The sequence below is a fragment of the Erinaceus europaeus genome, chromosome 7, assembly GCF_950295315.1.
Source record: "Erinaceus europaeus chromosome 7, mEriEur2.1, whole genome shotgun sequence".
NCBI classification, from domain to species: Eukaryota; Metazoa; Chordata; class Mammalia; order Eulipotyphla; family Erinaceidae; genus Erinaceus; species Erinaceus europaeus.
This window is the reverse complement of record NC_080168.1, coordinates 116,851,083-116,868,634: the sequence shown is the minus strand read 5'-3', so window position 1 is coordinate 116,868,634 and position 17,552 is coordinate 116,851,083. Positions and strand designations below refer to the sequence as shown.

The window sequence follows — 17,552 nt, the reverse complement described above, 5'->3', positions numbered from 1 at the left end:
GATAGGGTTGTCTTGAGGGTTGAAAGAACCCAAGATGGAAGACCCTAGAAAGTACTAGTTCTGACACAATGTCGGCGTCAGGGCTTGTCAGTTACTCACCGCAGCACCAGCAGGGCCAGTCCGTCCTCTCTCACCAGGCAGGCCTCGGGGACCCTGCAGGAGACACCAGGGAAACCAAGCATGAGTGTGCTTCAGGACTCTGCACTGTCACTGTGCCTGTAGGCCCTGGAGGGAGCGTGTGATGCCCTCTGTCCTGCCTGACTCCTCCTCTCACCCCAGATGTTTGTCTGCCCATCTGAAACTTTGAAGTAAGCACAACCCCAGACACTGCAGACCGGCAGAACTTGAAAAGCTGAAGCACACGGTGAGCGGGCTAACTGGAGCTATTTCAAGGACGTGTTGACCAGATCATCTACTTCATCTATCTTTCTTTTTCCTCAGAATCTAATCAAATCTACAAAACTGCACAGTGGTGATGATAGAAAAGATTATTGATTAGGCTTATATGACTGAAAGGTGGTTGATGGGAAGTGAGGGGGTATTGGAGGGCCCCTGGGGGTGGGGGAAGCCATACTTACCATTGGACCTGGAGAACCATTCTCACCAGGGGAACCACTCTCGCCCTGTGGGGGAAGAAAGGAACCCACAGGGTCAGTGACTAGGAGCCACTGACAGCCCCCAGAAAAGTTCTGAGGACACAGTTGAGGCTCTGGTCACCTCAGCTTGTACCTAAGCCCCGGACTGCCCATTCTGTCCATCAGGATATAGCAGGGGGGTCCTCCCACCCAAAGCAGACCCTATGCCCTAAGGCCATTAAGGACAACAGCCTCTCCAGTCACCTCCCACCACACGCCCCTGACCCCCACCTCCAACTCATGCACCCCGGCCCTTACCTTCACACCTGGGGCACCGGCTTCTCCCTTAGCACCATCCAGACCTGGATAACCCTGGGGGACAAGAGGAAACAGTAGGTCACACACCCCAGAGGCCCAAACAGAAGAAATACACGTGACCCCAAATGTTTTCGGGGGGGGGGGTGCGACAATCTTTCTTTTGGCACCCTCACCCATGATACTCACTCTGTGACCTTTGACACCAGGGAGACCTGGGGTTCCTGGGAAACCACGAGCACCCTGCAACCCAAAGAGGAGATGATTAGAGCGCAGTGCAGCGCTGCTCGGGGGATCTGCAGGGTTTAGCAGGAGCAGTGGAGAAACTCAGCACATGGTTTGCTCTAAATTCCCAGGGGAGCCCCAGCTACCCGCCCTCCCCCGTGTGCCTACACCACATGGGTGTATGTGGCCACCGCCCAGAATCCCCCAGGAGTCTGTGTTGAGGTCCTGAGTTGGAGCGTCAGCAGAAAGGCATAAGACACGCAGGGATTTTGTTTCGGAAGTGAGCTAAGTGAACCAGCTGGGAGAGCCCACTGCCTTGACTGTAAGGAGTGAAGCTCGGGGAGGAGGCCGGCAGTGAGTGAGGAAAGCTGGAGGCTTTACCTGAGGTCCAGGAGGGCCTCTTTCTCCAGACTTGCCAGGCTTGCCAGCTTCACCCTAAAGGGGGAGAGGAGACCTCAACTTCCTCCAGGACACACATTAGCATGACCACACCAGCAGGAGCCTCTCCCACTGCCCTCTGTATGTCTAGTCTGCCTGTTACTCACCTCCTTCACCTCCTTGGGATCTTAGACTCCCCAGCCTGCCTAGCCTGGGTTACACAGACCTTTGTAGAGCTGCATGCGGTGTGAACAACCCTGTGCCCCCACTGGCCTTCAGCCACCCCCACTGGCTTTCTCTCTCCACTCCCAGCCTGGCTGCCTGCTCGAGCGTCTCTGACCTCAAGAGACTCGAATACAGTTCAGGAGAGCAAGCAGCCCAAATGCCAGCTCTGTTTGCATCCTTTGCAGACAGCCTGCACTCCCCCAGCTCATTTACAATTAAGATAATGTTGGGCTGCTGAGGGTTTCTTTGTTTTCCTTCTCTGGTCCTCTCCTTTTGTGTTTTCCCTCTTCCTCCCCTTACTTCTCGGTTTCCTTTCCTGGAGTTAATGATGTTTTCATTATTCCCCTTCTCCCTGGGTCCAGATCTATCTGCAGGGCACTGGCCAGCTCAGTTGCATGTGGAGAGATGGACAGCAGATTGTCTGCTGGTCCTTGCCCTCAGGACACTCCATCCTGGACCACAGGGCCTCCAGGCCACTGCCCTGCTTCACATCAGTCCCCCAAATGGAGGGGCCACTGCTCAGACTTCAGGGATACTCACATCATCACCAGCTTTTCCAGGGGGGCCAGGAGGACCACGGGGGCCCATGGGACCCTACGAACAAAGGGAGGGAGTTTAAGAAGTGGGGAGACAGCCAATCAGCAAACAGTAGCTTTGGGGAAGAAGTTTCCCTAAAGAGAAGAAAGGTGCCCCCCCAACACACACGCACTTTATGATAAGAAACAGCAAAGGCACACGGACCACAGGGGAGGAACCACAGTGGGAGGTATCGGATAAGAAACACTTATAAGAGAGGCCCAGTGGCTCTAGTCACCCTAGCTGCTCTTCCAGGGTTCCCCAATAGTGAAATAGTGGCATATGGAGCCCCTACAGGCTCTCCCCTTTGGACAAGTGCTGGGCAGAGCTGGGGAGGTGACAATCCTGGGGTGTAAATACTGAGTCACTGGGGCTCCCCGAGAGGTTTGCAGGGCCCCTGTCAGTACTCACAGAGACACCGGGTTCACCAGGTTCACCAGGGTTGCCTTGAAATCCTTGAGGTCCCTAAAGAAGCAAAGAAAAGACAACAGGTTGACCCCCACAAGCTGACACCAGAGAGCGTGAAAGCATTTGCACAAAGAGAAGAGGGTGGAACACTTACGGGAGAACCAGCAGGGCCCGGAGGTCCTCGAGGTCCCATGGGACCCTGGAATGGAATGGAAAAGGGTGAGGTTTACTGGAACGCCCCCCTCACCCCACCCCCTGCAAGCCTGTCATCCAGACAACCACCAATCCCCATCCCCAGCCAAAAGTCCAGACAAAGGACAAGGAGCTATTCTGTGGTCAGGGGGGCTACAAAGCTGCTCTCTCTCATTTCTATTTTTTATTTATAGGCACCACTTGGATAGAGAAGCTGGCCTGACTACCTCCTGGACGGCAGCCATGTTTACTAATGTCTGAGTCTCATTTAGCCGGTGCCAAGTCAGAGCTGCAGGGTTGAGATTTCCTGCTGGAAGTCTTGTGGACCCTGGAGAACAGTGGCTGCTGTCTGCATTCTTCAGTTCTCATTCCAAGAGCAATAGCAACTGGCCTTGAGACAGATCGGCCTATGCGTACCTCTCCATCACCATTCTGCCCAACCACTCCCGGGCATCACTGAAACTGGCATCCATCGCCGTTAAAACCCAAATGGGAGGTTACATAAGCGATGGCAGCAAGTTATTCTAAGCAATTATCTATAGCATGAGGTAGTCAGGTTCTCTGGCTCTGCTAAGGTTTCCCTAACCCTGCTCTTTCACGTGCAAAGAATCAATGTCTCTTCTTACCATCGGTCCTTGCATTACTCCCATCTGGGCACCACCAGCCTTATCTTCAAATCCTCCAGCCATCTGGGCAGCAAAGTTCTGCAAAGAAACCCGACATTAGGGATTTAAGAGGTCCCAGGTTTTTGCTACTTGGTAAGGCAAGCTAGACCTGGATTTAACACACAGAGAGAAGAGACATCATTTCTAATTGTTGAGATGATTCACCTCACATCGATCAGAACTACTCACGATTCCTAAAAAAGTGGTCTTGGGCCTGTGCTAACAGATTTCTTGAGAGATGAAGTGCTTGCAGTTCATTTTATAAACTTATTTTTTTATTCTCAAATATGAGATGCATTTGACATATATTGAGAAACAGAGGGTGAGGGAGATAGCATAATGGTCATATAAACAGACTCTCATGCCTGAGGCTCCCAAGCACATCACCATAAGTCAGAGCTGAGTAGTGCACTGGCAAAAGGAAAAAGAAAAAAAAAAAGGGGGAGAAATAGAACCAAAAATATCACCTTTTAAGGGTAACTTTTTCTTTTTTACCACCACCCCCTCCCAAGACTTTAATGCTCAACAAAAGACTAAAATCAACAGTCTTGAAATACTTCAGTAAGGGATGTAGTAGGTGTCTGTGAGCCATTTTAGTTGAAATTTTTTAAACACGGTAAACATCACAATGACAGGCCTGCAAAAAACAGGCAATAATATAATCTGTTGACTGGTTTGATTCCAATGTTGACTTTAGCCACACACCTTCCCTCAGTGGAGCTCTTTCATGAGAATGAATGGTTGCTTGGAATGTACTTGACCTAAGAATCAGTGCCTTCCAAGGACAGTGGTCACTCTTCTTCCAAAGGACGACAAATGCCCAGTTACCCTCTCCTCCACCTACCCACCCCTACTCCCACAGATGCCAGGGAGCCAGGTAACTAAAAACTTTCTTCACAGAAACCCAGTGAGTGAAAAAAAAAAAAAAGTCAGACCTTAGTGGCATAATCTCATCTGTGATTCCACAAAATTACAGGCCTGTGGGGGAGAGACCACAGACAGGCTATGTACACACTGCTGGCCTCTCTGGGAGGTGGCCAGGTAACACAAGTGGCAATTTAGAAGCCACATTTCTGGAGACGTAGCCAGAAGGAAGGGGACATAAGGATACTTACTCCACCAAGGCCAGGGGGACCTGGGGGGCCAGGAGGACCAGGGGGGCCAGGATTTCCAGGGGTCCCAGGCTCTCCATCTCTGCCTCGAGGTCCTGGAGCACCCTTAGCAGAAAGAGAACAAGGTACCAATCTGTAGCAGAGTTCATGTAAGAACCATGGCCTAGGCTGCCCTTGAAGAGGTGGTCAGTTTATGAGGAGACCTGAGGGCTCTGGAAGGGTCTGGGGGAATAGGGGGTCCACAGGGTCGGGACATATTGTTGATCTACTCACTTTTTCACCTTTGTCACCACGATCACCTCTGGGTCCTTGTTCACCTGCAGGTCCCTGAAGGTACAGAAAATGTTGAGCTATCAACCAGGCCAAGGACCCACACTTTAGTAACTCAAGGAAAGGAGTCCTAGAGCCAGATGGTGGCACACCTAGCTGAGCATGCATGCTACAGTGTGCGAGGACACAGGTTTGAGCCCCCAGTCCCTACCTGCAAGGGGAAAGTTTTATGAGTGGTGAATTAGTGCTGCAGGTGTCTCACTGTCTTTCCCCCTCTCTATCACCTCCTTCCCTCTAAATTTCTGGCTGTGTCTATCCAATAAATCTATAAAGATAATTTTTAAAAAGAAAGAAAGAGAGAAAGAGAGAGAATGAGTCCTTCCTTTTTTACCTGTGGTCCAGGGGGTCCTTTGGGTCCTACAATCTGTAAAAGACCCCCCAAGATGGTAAGTTAGAAGGGAGCCCAGAAGAATGACTTAGTAGATGTAGCCCAGTGTGAAAATAGCCCGGACTTACATCCTTGATGTCTCCAGGTTCTCCTTTCTGTCCCTGAAACATGAAATGGGAACTTGTTGAAATGGGACTGAGCCAAGCAAACCCAGAAGTCTCTATGGCATAAAGAGCCCTGCCCAGAAGCACCAGCACCATGCTTACCACCACCACCACCACCCACCCACACACACACACACACATACAGGCTTCTGCTAGCAATTCAGAAATCACAGGCTGGATTAGCATAGCCTGGCTTCTGAAGAAGAAAATGTGAAGACAAAAGTAAAAGCAACAAAACCCTCACCTTTGGTCCAGGTTTCCCTGCAAGAAAGAAAAAAAGGGGGGGGGAGAGAGAGAGAGAGAATGTAAGACACAGAAGATGGATTAAGAACAAGTTCTTGTAATCCAAATGTTCTTTAAGGGATCAAACACAACCAGAAGATGGGGGCTGTTGCTTGATACTCTACTGACATCCTCTCTTGGAGCATCAGGGTTACTGTGGTTCTGGGGTACCCCAGGGGATGGAGGTGACCCAGACTTTATTTGAAGGGCAGACAGAAGGCATGCCAAAGGATGGAGCAGGAGCAAGGCAAAGAGAAATGAAGAGGCCAAGAGCTGTCAGTCACCAAGGAAAAAAAAAAAAAAAGCTCTGAACTAGCAGAAAGTTTGGTTTCCGCCTTTCTCCCTTGGGGTAGAAAGCCCTTCCATAGCCCAAGCCCTCCCAAAAGGAATGTTAGGTAGTTAGAAACGTCTTACATTCAAGTTGGGTCTCCTTGAAGTGATTGCATAAAAAGAAAAAGGAGAGGGAAAAACAGAGAGCAGGGCATTGAGTTATAGAAGGCATTGCAGCCAGTGCCAACCCAGATCAGTAACCCTCCCGCTCAATGGCAACAAACCAACACTTCACCGCATAGCCCCCCCCAAACCGTCACCCCAATGACCTGGAAATGTGAACCATCAAAACAGCTTCCCAGTGTTGGTGAAGTGTTAAGGAAAGGCAACTTCTCACACCCTGTTCACCTGTCCTCGAACCTGTGTGCACACCTACCCTGCAGGAAGGTCATGCACGCATCTAAGTGCCGGGCATGGGGGTGTCACCTGCACACCTGGCACCCAGCAGTCTGTTCTAGCTGGGGGTTAAGAACTACCCAGCAGAGTGCAGACCTAGTGCTCTGTCCCTGTCTCCCAACCTAGGCACTTCCAGAGCACCACTGCCTCCTCCTCCCCCTCCTCCTCCTAGTAACTTGCTTCTTAGCAAGCAGTGAACTTGAGAGAGGTGAGACCCAAAGAAACTACCACCAGTGTCCCTTATCTTAGACAGGGAGCCTGCCCTCTCTATCTGCCCAGCTGGTGGGCAGAAGTTTCTCCAATGTGTAGAGGGCCTCTGGAACGAAGGCAAGTGCAGGTAACCAAGCAGGAATTCGGCTGCTGATTGGCAGGGCAGAGCACTGGATCGCCATGGTGGTTTAGTAATTTGCAAGGGTGACTCCAATGCAGTGTGACTTTTGTGGAATCACATCTGCCCTTCCATGGAGGTGTCAGGTGGAGAAAGGACCCTCCAGTGTCTCAAGTTCACTTGGCTTTAACCTACAAGCAAGAAGTGGCCTTTCCTTTCAGTCTTAGCTGCAGGGGTCCCATGGATAACCAGTCACACCCCACCACATTTGGCAGAGGTGACCAGCATCTATGGGAAGGCATTGGCTGCACCTGCGAGTAATTTATTTATGTGAAACAGAAAATAAATAAATTACGACCACTGGCAGTGGCGAGTTCAGTTGGGCAGATGGGGCAGCACTCTCCGAAGGGGATCTCCGGGTTGAGACAGTCTTTCGCTTCTTCACAGATTATGTCGTCGCAGAGGACAGTCCCAGTGTCACAGACACAGATCTGGCAGGGCTCGGGCTTCCACACATCCTTATCATTATACCTCTGCCCATCCTGCACACAGCTGCCAGCCTCCTCTGCACCAAGGGTGGGGCAGGAGAAGCAGAGAGTGGAGGAGAGGAAGAGGTGCAGGGCCAGAAGAGAAAAAAAAAAAAAAGAGAAAGAGGTCTCAGTCAAGTTGATGGCATTCAAATGGTGAAGAATGTGGCACCAGTCACCTTCCAGGCTTCAAAATTACCTCCCTAAGACATCAGTCAATCATCGCTCCACATGTGCAACAAACACTGTTTATTCCCCACTGCAAAACCCCGGCCCCTCAGTGAAAGTGAGGGTGGGCGATTGTTCCACACTCTTTGGCCATCTAAACCAGGATGTAATGCTGGGAAGGAGGTAGGAGGAACTGTGACTCCATCTGGGAAAGGCAGGGGGCTGTGGAAAGAATCCTTAGTCCGGGGACAGAGGCCTCCCCCACCCCCCCCCACGCCCACCTTCTTCAAGGAATTGTAGGAATTGCTAAATACAACAGACAGCTGAAATCCAGAGAGCATGTGGAAAATTCTATCCACAGACACTAGAATCTAGTAAACAGCCAGTTTCCAGAAAAGCCAATATGGAGGCAGGGTGGACAAGAAGAACTATTTGGATTCGGAGCTTATGTCATTCTTTAAACCACGTCAGGATCAGGCCCAATTTGGGGAAGGGAACACGCCTGTGGGGAAAATGCACTTGGAACCCAAGCCCGCATATAAAACGCCTTGGGAGGGAAGCGGTGCCAACGGGCCCCTGTGCTGGCCTTCAGGCAGTGGACAAACTCTGTCTTCACCATCTGAACAGCGAGGGGCTTTGAGAGCTCAACTAAGATCAGTTGGTCTCGCCGGGCCTCCCTCAAAAATGCAGCCCAAGAACTGCACCAGAGACCCCCCCCCCTCCACCAGCGCCCTGCCGTCTGGAATCCACTCTGCAAACAAAGGCAGCCTGTGCCCACAGGGGGGGAGAGAGAGAGAGAACAGGAGGCCGAGCCCGCACCTCGAGCTGGGGAGCGCGGGGTGCTCTGATGTTTTTCTCATCAGACTCCCGAGAGAGCAGGCGAGCGGCTGGGGGGGGGGGGTAAAAGAGGGAAGGACTCGCCGCAGAGCAGGTGGGCGGAGGGAGCGGCAGGCCTGCCTTCTGCTCTCCATGGACACTTTGAGCATCTAGAGATGAGGCTCGTGTGTGTGTTTCTAGTTTCCCTCTAAAAGAAATCCATTCAGCCTTTGGAGGGAAAGACTCCTGAGCAAGCGGCGGCCGGGAAGGAGGGGCGCAGCCAGGGCCTCGGGGGTGCGGGGTGCGCAGGGAGGAGCTCGGCAAGCCGCGCGGCCCCGGGATCGGGTTTCCCCGGCGGGGCGGGGCCGGAGCGCAAGTCGCCTGGGGGCTGCGGCCTGGGGGGGGCGGGGCGCTCGGCCGCAATCACCCGGAGGGTGAAAAGTGGGATTGTCTGACCAGCCCAGAGAGGAGCCAGCCGCGTAACCGGATCTGCTAGGTGTGGACTGGGGAGCCCAGCACCGCCGCCGTAATTGCAGTTGGAAAGGGCGGCCGATAGCAAACCGGCGCGCCCGATCGGGTTGCCCCCATTCCCGCCGCGCAGCACAAGTGACTCTTTGTGGCAAGCCCATTAAAAAGTGAGCCTCTTTCGGGGAACAGTTCTTGCCCCGCCGCCGCTCTGCGCAGGGCTGGAGCCGGGGAGGTGGCTGCGGGCGGGAGGGGGGGCAAAGGGAGAGGAGTCCCGGAGAACCCACCGGGCCTCGCCATCATGAATGGGGCTTTTCTCGAAGCGCACACAGTCTTGATTCACCGGTCCCCGCGAGGAACCGGCTTAAATAAATATGGGCAGTATTTCAGCCCCATCTGGAAGCTATCGCTGCCAATCTCTCAACGCAAACAAGTCTCACAAAGGAGGATTGAGGGTTCCCCCACTACCACCCCGTGCCCGCCCTTGCCCCCCCCCCCAGAGCCGAGGGGCGCTTTCGGAGGGGAGACAGCTGTGAAACTGAGATGTGGGTCAAAGATGCCACCGCCAACAAGTCTCTCAGACTCTTGGAAAGATGGGGCGGAGGAGTGTGCCCGGGCAAGAGGTTCCTGACCACCCCAAGGTCCACACGGGCTGCGCCTTCCCTCGCCCCCCCTCACCCCCCATCACAATTGGGGTCACAGACCCCCTGGGGGGTGCCGCACTAGGACGAGCCAGGACGCTGTCACGAAAGAGGAGGAGCGACTGGCAGATTTCTTTCCCACACCCCTACCCCCCCACCCCAATTGTGGAATTCACTCCCTTCCGGGGAAAGCTGAGATAGTGAGCGCTCTTTGCCACTCAAGTGAGCGCTTCTGAGACCAGATGGAAGAAGTTGGGGAGGATTTTAGAGGCTCTTAGCAAATTCCGTGGCTGATGACGACAGAGGCCGGTCAGGAAGACAGTTTTGTGGGTGTGTACATGCAGATTAAGTACCAAAAGGATGATCATTACCTAGCCAACGCCACTCACAGACACAAGGTATTGCAACAAGTGCCTGAGAGCCCAGTGGGTGGAGCACACCTGCCAGCAGACGAGGCACAACTTGGGGCTCCGAGCTTCCTGTGGCTGTTCGGGAGCCTCCAGTCCTGCCTCTCCTACCTGTGTCCACCGCTCTAAAGGACAGGAGGTCCCTGGGGACCTCAGCTTTCCAAACCGTCTCTGGAGACAGCCAGAGAGACAAGCATATAGCTGTCTCGTTGGGAGAGAAACTTTGACCCCCCCATCAGCTTCACCCTTACCCAAGGGGGAAAAAAAGTTTCTCTGAGATTGATCTACAATCTGTAACTTACAAAGACAGGGCCGAAATTCCAGCCGTTGGAAACATGTCCTAACACGTGGAAAAAAATCTTCTCAACCTAATACACTTTCCAGGCTCTGTTGGTTCTGAATATAATCCCAGACAGTGGGCCTACAGACCAAGAGGCGATGGAAAGGTACCATCCAAACCGCCTTTGGAGCAGACTGTGAAGCTGCCCTCTCCAACTGTATTTGGTTGAAATATCGATAGTTACAGCAATAGACCCGCGTCCCCATACCCACCTACCCACCCTTCCTGCAAGGCGCACAAACACACTCTGCGGAAACCTTTCACTCCGGGAGTCCCCAGAAACTTAGAAATTCTAGGTTATCTCACTATGGTACCTCGGAGGGTTAAGAGGGAGAAAGTCTACAGGGAGGGGGCGCTATTATCCGGGGCGTTTGAAAAACACAGGCAAGTTGGACTGTTTTCGCCTTTCAGATAGCTTCTCCTGAGATAAGCTTCTGAAGGCTGTGGAGACCCAGGAGAGGAGCCGAGATGAGCAGGAGGGTTGCACCTTGTTCGGAAATAGCCAGAGGGAGAAGAGGCCCGCAGGAGGCGCTGGGGTCTCCTGTCTAGGGCCTGGAAAAGCAGCCCAACAGTTTAGGGCATCTCCTTTGTCTAACACACACACACACACACACACACACACACACACACACACCGCCAACCGCTGGACACCACTGTAAAGTAATTATCTAGGCGCTTGCTCGCTCCTTGCGCTCACTCCTACTTGGCCTAAAATCGACCGGCCCGCGACCTGTTTTGTGGACCTCGGAGCGCTGCGGCTACGCCAGCGGTGTGTGTGAGCGCCTAATTATCCCAGCAAGAGCGCCCTGGAATCTGTGCGCAAATCTCTGGGACACTTGCCGCGTGTCTCTCTCTTGCGCCAAGCAGGGACCTGCCAATGTCTCCAAGCGGCGGTTGCCAGGAGGGCAGGGCGCGTAGCTTGCAGAACTCCGCTAGCTGAGCTCCGGTGCATCGTGCGCCCTGGATCTCCGGGCGCATGGCCCCGGGGAGCCCTTCTAACCCCACAAGCCGCGGGCTCCAGGGCAGGAGAGGGCCTGAGAGGAGGATGCGGAGGTGAGGGTGGGGCGCGGGTGGTGGTGCAGGATGGCGGGGGGGCGGGGTAGCGGGCAACTTACGGACATCCTGGCCCTGACACCGAAGGACAGCGGCGACGAGCAGCGTCAGCAGCACCAGCTTCTGGGGAGCCCCGAGACGGGTCATGGCTCACCGCGGGGCCTGGCGGAGCCGGGCCCGGGCGGAGCGCAGCGAGGCGGCAGGAGCTCGGCGTGGGTCCGGGTCTCTACCGCGCCCTCATGCAGGAGGCCAGTGGAGCAGGAGGAAGAGGCAGGAGACCCGGCAGCTCTCTGCGTCTAGCCCGGGCCGCAGCGCCCGTTATATGCGCCCAGCCCCTCTCCAGGCTGGCCAGCTCGCCCAAACCGCGGGCCGCCCCTGGCCCCCTGCCGGGCTGTAACCTGAGACCCCGCCCCCGGAGCCCGCCCCGCGGGGCCGGAGCCCGCACCTGCCCCCGCGGGACCCCCCCTCTCCGTCCGCCCCCACCCACATCCCCACCCCCAGAGTGCCCAGTGGCCTGATCGGGCGGAGCGCAGAGCCTCCTCCTGTCCTGTCCCCACCACCACCACCACCCGGGGCTGCAGCGCGGTACCCTCGGACCGCAGGCGGGAAGGGGGGCCTGCAGCCCCTCCCCCTCGGACTTCTGCCCGGATTGGAGGGGCGGGGGGTGTTTGCAGAGGCGAAGGCCGCTAGCCCTAGACAGCGGACAGGAAAGACTGGAGAGGAAGGAGGGAAAACTGGGGAAAGGCGCCTCAAGGGGTGGGTACTCTTTGGGGGCTAGTACTGGGGGGCCAGGGTTGGGGTCGGGGTAGGTGGCTGGGAGACATAGAGGAGTCAGAGTCCCTGGAGTCCTAAATCCTGGAGACGGACAAGTAGGGTCATATCTGATGGGCACAGGCCTATCTTCTTGACCCTTCCCGGGATACCTGGCCCTCCGACTCTCACCTGGGGGTTAGGAACGACAGCCACCACCACCACCACCACCACCACCACCACCACCACCCCAACTATGCAATGAAAGCCGGAGCTGCTGGCCAGGAAGGGGGCCCGGGGTGCTGCTGCACAGACCTGTTGGGGAGGATTGTAACATGGGGAAGGGAGCTGGAGGTTGAAGTGTGCACACTGTTGAGGTGGGGGCTGTCTCATTGGAGTTTCAGACATGGTGTCTGATCTTACTGGCCGGGATTCGGGAGTCCCTGGGGAGTAGGCACTGCCAGCCTAGGCTGAGCAGCTCTTGCCAGGGACAGTTGGTCACTGCTGCAGCCTTGTCCAGGGAGTGAGGAAGTCGCTCCAGCTGGACCAAGTTCTGTGAGCCCTGAAGGAGAAGCCAAAGTTTCCTAGTGGGGCCCTTGGTCCTTTACTTGCCACCTCAACTCACCTTCCCTGGTGTATCCCCCCTGGCACCTTGATCCCAGCTTCCTGGGATCTCTATTAGTGTCAAGGAGAAAAAGTCCTCTCCCTTTCCCTACTCCCCATCCAAAAGTAAAAGATTTTCTTCTTAGGGAGGTGGTTTTCTGTCCCTGAGAATATGAGATCTTCCACAGGACCTTAGGCAAAATGAAAATGTTCCTTAAATTCAGAATCTGGTGTCTGACTTCACCAGAACTCCCCTCCCTAGCAAGGAAGTCTCTGTAGCTCTTTCCCAAGAGTTGTTAGAGGACACTTCCACCACTCTGGCTAGCCTTAGTCTTTCTCCTGGGGCTTCTGGGCTGCCCCATCCCACTACAAAGCCCCTTTCTGCTTTGAAACATCTCAGAGTAGAGACCCAAGTTCCAAAGGCTCAGATCTTAGCTTCTGTATAAGTATGCTGACCAGAAAGAGAGAATGAATGGCAGGGGCCGGGTGGTTGAGCACACATGTTATAATACGCAAGGACTTGGGTTCAAGCCCCCAGACCCCACATGTAGGAAGAAAGCTTCAAGAATGGTGAAGCAGTGTTGCAGGTGTCTCTCTGCCTCTCTCCCTCTCTGCCCCCCTTCCTCTTGGCTTCTGGTTATCTTTATCAAATAACTAAAGATAATGAAGATACGTTTTTAAAAAAAAAAGAGGAACAGGGAGATACTATACTGGTTATGCAGAAAATTTTTATACCTGAGACTTGGAGGTCCTAAGTTCATTTTCCAGCACCACCATCAACCAGAGTTGAGCAGTGCTCTAATTACCACACTTCCACATTTTGTCCAGCCTGGACCTCTCCAAGCCTTTGTGTAAAACTTGGAGCTGTGACCCCGGCCCCAGCTTTTGCCAAAAGGATGTTCCTCTTACTCCTCCAATGTCCCATGTTCTTAGGGTCATAAGTACTATCTTTTCCATCTGGAAGATAAAATGGTCAAACCTCACAAATTTTTCAAGATCGCCTCCCACCCCAGGTTAAAGCTCCCATGAGAAGTCTGCCCTGATATTTCTAGAATATTTACCTTCCTGAAGTTTTCTGGCATATATAGCCTTTATCCACAGTTATAATCTAAGACCCATACTTCATTGTGTGGTGTACACACACACACACACACACACACACACACACACCATGTCTCATTGTCTTTTATCTTACCAATGAGCCTGGAAGCTCTTAGAAACCCAAGGCAGGGTCTGACACAATTTCAATATATAGGTGGACTAATGGACTAATGCATTTAGATGCAAATCTGATCTGTTTATGACATAGGCAACATAGGTAGTTACAAGCTAGTCATCTATATAATTAACTTCAAATACAAATGGCCATAAAAATTCAGCCAAAAAATGTAAAAGAATTGTGAAGAGGAGAGGGTAGATAACATAGTGGTTATGCAAAGAGACTCGCTTGCCTGAGGCTCCAAAGTCCCAGATTCAGTCCCTTGAGCCAGAGCTGAGCAGTGCTCTGGTTGGAGAAGGAGAAGGAGGAGAAGGAGGAGGAGGAGGAGAAGGAGGAGGGGGAGGAGGAGGAGGAGGTGGAGGAGGAGAAGGAGCAGGGGAGGGGGAGAAGGCAAAGGAGAAGAATAATTTTGGTGAAAAAAAAGTGAAGCCTACCTAGAAGCGAGCTGCTTCAGTGGGTAGCAAAATGGCACATCCTTCCGATGCTAGGATGTTGTTGATGTCATCCTCCAGCTCTGTCCTTCTGCTTTACCAGTGGGCTATTTAGCTGATAGGAGAGCCCTGCGGGAGACCAATTGGCAGCTCACCTTGTTGAGCACACACGTTACCATGTGCAAAGATCAGGGTTCAAGCCCCCAGTCCCCACCTACAAGGGTGTGGAGGAAACCTTAGGAACGTTGAAGTGATGCAGGTGTCTCTTTGTCTCTCCCTCTCTAGCTCCCCCTTCCCTTCCCTTTCAATTTCTTTTTGTCTCTAAAGAAAAATGGCCACCAGGGAGCCAAAGATTCATCACTCAGGCACCAGTGGCAATAAAGAACAAGATAAATAGATAAATACATATATGCAGGGGGCCAGGTGGTGGCGCACTTGGTTGAGTGCACGTGTTACAATGCACAAGGACCCAGGTTCAAGCCTCTGGTCCCCACCTACAGGGGGAAAGCTTTACAAGTGGTGAAGCAGGGCTGCAGGTGTCTCTCTGTCTCTCTCCCTCTATTATCCCCTTCCCTCTCAATTTCTGGCTGTCTCTGTGTAATAAATAAATAAATAAAGATAATTTTTAAAAATACATATATACATACAAACATACAGTTCTGGAGTTTTTCTGGTAATCATGGTTCATGTGTAAATACAAGTGAATTCTCCACTTCCCATGGGAGTGAAGGTGGGATTTTTTTTAATATGCAAAAAAAGGTTAACATTGACAAAGTTAAAAAAAAAAAAAGTAAAAAAAAAAAAAGTAAAATTGACAAAGCCAAAATAAACCAGTGAAATTATTTGACTTCTAAAGTCACCTAGACACTGCTATTAATATTTTACCCATCCATGAATCCAAACAACTGCAACTATAAGACCTCTTATTTGTGCCTCAGACAGAATTGACTTTATGTGTGGGGGAGGAATAAATCACTGATCTGGCAATGGCCTACTCAGCACTCTCACTGTCCACATCGTAGCCAAGAAGCCAAAAGGGGAGAAACAAAGGTGTGTGCAGGGGAGAAACACCACTTAGAATCATGCTTAATCAGAATGTATGGGAGCTGACAAAGCTTGGGTGCTTTATACATTGTAGAGTCTTTGCTACTCTCTGTGAATTCACTGTTTAGGTATTATATATGGGCAAGAAGTGTCATCTGGCTTCATCAGCGAGATACAGAAAAAAAAAACAGAGCTAAGCTAAGAGAGCAAGAACAGCAAAAAGGGAGGGTAAGAGAAGCAACAGAAAAGGAAAATGAAATGGACACAATGGAATTGTTTTTTTCTTTGTGTTGGTTTGGGTTTTTTTGTTTGTTTGTTTTGCTTTTGCCTCCAGGATTATTGCTGGGGCTCAGTGCCTGCACCATGAATTCACTGCTCCTGGAGGCCATTTTTCCCCTTTTGTTGCCCTTGTCGTTTATTGTTGTCGTTATTTCACCATTGTTGGATAGGACAGAGAGAAATCTAGAGAGGAGGGGAAGACAGAGAGGGGGAGAGAAAGACAGACACCTGCAGACCTGTTTCACCACCTGGGAAGCGACTCCTCTATAGGTGGGGAGTCGGGGGCTCAAACCGGGAAACTTACTCTGGTCCCTGCGCTTCACACCATGTGAGCTTAACCCGCTGCGTTACCGTTCAGCCTCCCACAATAGAGTTGGGGTTTTTTTTGTTTTTTTTTTAATATTTTATTTTATTTATTTATTCCCTTTTGTTGCCCTTGTTGTTTTATTGTTGTAGTTATTATTGTTGTTGTCGTCATTGTTGGATAGGACAGAGAGAAATGGAGAGAGGAGGGGAAGACAGGGGGAGAGAAAGACAGACACCTGCAGACCTGCTTCACCGCCTGTGAAGCGACTCCCCTGCAGGTGGGGAGCCGGGGTTCCAACCGGGATCCTTATGCCAGTCCTTGTGCTTGGCGCCACATGCGCTTAACCCGCTGCGCTACAGCCCGACTCCCCCACAATAGAGTTTTTTCAAGTGGTGGGCTGGAGCCAAAGGATAATAGTCAGTGGTCCTATAGTTTTTAGTGGTTCCAGAGACAATCCCAGTGTTGAACATCGGAGGTAGTTCCTGTGGTTCGTAATGATTAACTTAAGAGTTAATAAAATGTTCATTTCAGTTTAACACGGCTTCTTCAAAAACATGAGGAAATACATGTTTTCGTTTTAGAAGGGCCTCATTATTAAGCATAATGAAAAGAAATATTTGTTCACTGAGAGTGATCACATCCTAGCAGCACTGAGCAGTGAGGAAACCTGCACTTTCTCAGGCCAAACTGAAAGCAAAGAGCAGCTGTTTTCTCAACTTGATAGAAAGTCAAGTGTGTGGGAGTCGGGCGGGTGGCGCAGCGGGCTAAGCGCAGGTGGCGCAAAGCGCAGGGACCGGCATAAGGATCCCGGTTCGAACCCCGTCTCCCCACCTGCAGGGGAGTCGCTTCACAGGCGGTGAAGCAGGTCTGCAGATGTCTATCTTTCTCTCCTCTCTGTCTTCCCCTCCTCTCTCCATTTCTCTCTGTCCTATCCAACAACGACAACAACAATAATAACTACAACAATAAAACAACAAGGGCAACAAAAGGGAATAAATAAATAAAAGAAATATTAAAAAAAAAGAAAAAAGAAAGAAAGAAAGTCAAGTGTGTATGTCCCACACGGTCCCCACCACCCACACCCTGAGCATAGCCTATCAGCAGGTCGAACAGTGAGAAACTGGACACAATGTGTCTACCCCAACTCGGGCCAACTCAGTAAAATGGATGCATTAAATTAGTCATTCTGTGCTGCGTAGAAAAAAAATAATAATAGGGAGTCGGGTGGTGGCGCAGCGGGTTAAGCACATGTGGCACAAAGCGCAAGGACTGTCGTGAGGATCCCGGTTCGAGCCGCCGGCTCCCTACCTGCAGGGGAGTCGCTTCACAGGCGGTGAAGCAGGTCTGCAGGTGTCTGTCTATCTCTCCACCTCTCTGTCTTCCCCTCCTCTCTCCATTTCTCTCTGTCCTATCCAACAACAATGATATTAATAACAACAACAAGGGCAACAAAAAGGAATAAATAAATATTAACAAAAAAATTTTAAAAAGAAAAATAAGAACATTTACTATTTCTTGCTCTTTTATGGGGATCTTAAATTTAAACTTAAGACCTGGTCATATTGGGAAATATATTTGCAGGTAGACTGTAAAGATGTTGCTTCTTTCTCTCCTTCTACACAGATCCCATTTAAAAATAGCGATAAAGTGAAGAAAGATTCACATTCCAAAGA

The 17,552-nt window shown here is 51.7% G+C and overlaps 1 protein-coding gene across 3 annotated transcripts in view; it reads right to left on the bottom strand.

Annotated features, from left to right (window-relative positions):
- Positions 1-11,643, bottom strand: part of COL2A1 (collagen type II alpha 1 chain) — a 31,814-nt gene extending 20,171 nt beyond the window's left edge. The window contains exons 1-16 of one of the 3 annotated variants that reach the window (XM_007516228.2): positions 11,309-11,643; positions 7,188-7,394; positions 5,738-5,754; positions 5,458-5,490; positions 5,333-5,365; positions 4,945-4,998; positions 4,675-4,776; positions 3,521-3,598; positions 2,857-2,901; positions 2,706-2,759; positions 2,259-2,312; positions 1,497-1,550; positions 1,080-1,133; positions 894-947; positions 579-623; positions 100-153 (exon numbers count right to left, since the gene is read on the bottom strand). In XM_007516228.2, the coding sequence (XP_007516290.2) occupies positions 100-153; positions 579-623; positions 894-947; positions 1,080-1,133; positions 1,497-1,550; positions 2,259-2,312; positions 2,706-2,759; positions 2,857-2,901; positions 3,521-3,598; positions 4,675-4,776; positions 4,945-4,998; positions 5,333-5,365; positions 5,458-5,490; positions 5,738-5,754; positions 7,188-7,394; positions 11,309-11,393 (1,023 nt within the window). In that variant the 5' untranslated portion in view covers positions 11,394-11,643. Of the gene's footprint in view, positions 1-99; positions 154-578; positions 624-893; positions 948-1,079; positions 1,134-1,496; positions 1,551-2,258; positions 2,313-2,705; positions 2,760-2,856; positions 2,902-3,520; positions 3,599-4,674; positions 4,777-4,944; positions 4,999-5,332; positions 5,366-5,457; positions 5,491-5,737; positions 5,755-6,189; positions 6,465-7,187; positions 7,395-11,308 lie in introns of those variants that run through there. The other 2 variants (XM_060195475.1, XM_060195473.1) reach the window with 2 other exon arrangements.
- Positions 11,644-17,552: the final 5,909 nt, after the last annotated feature.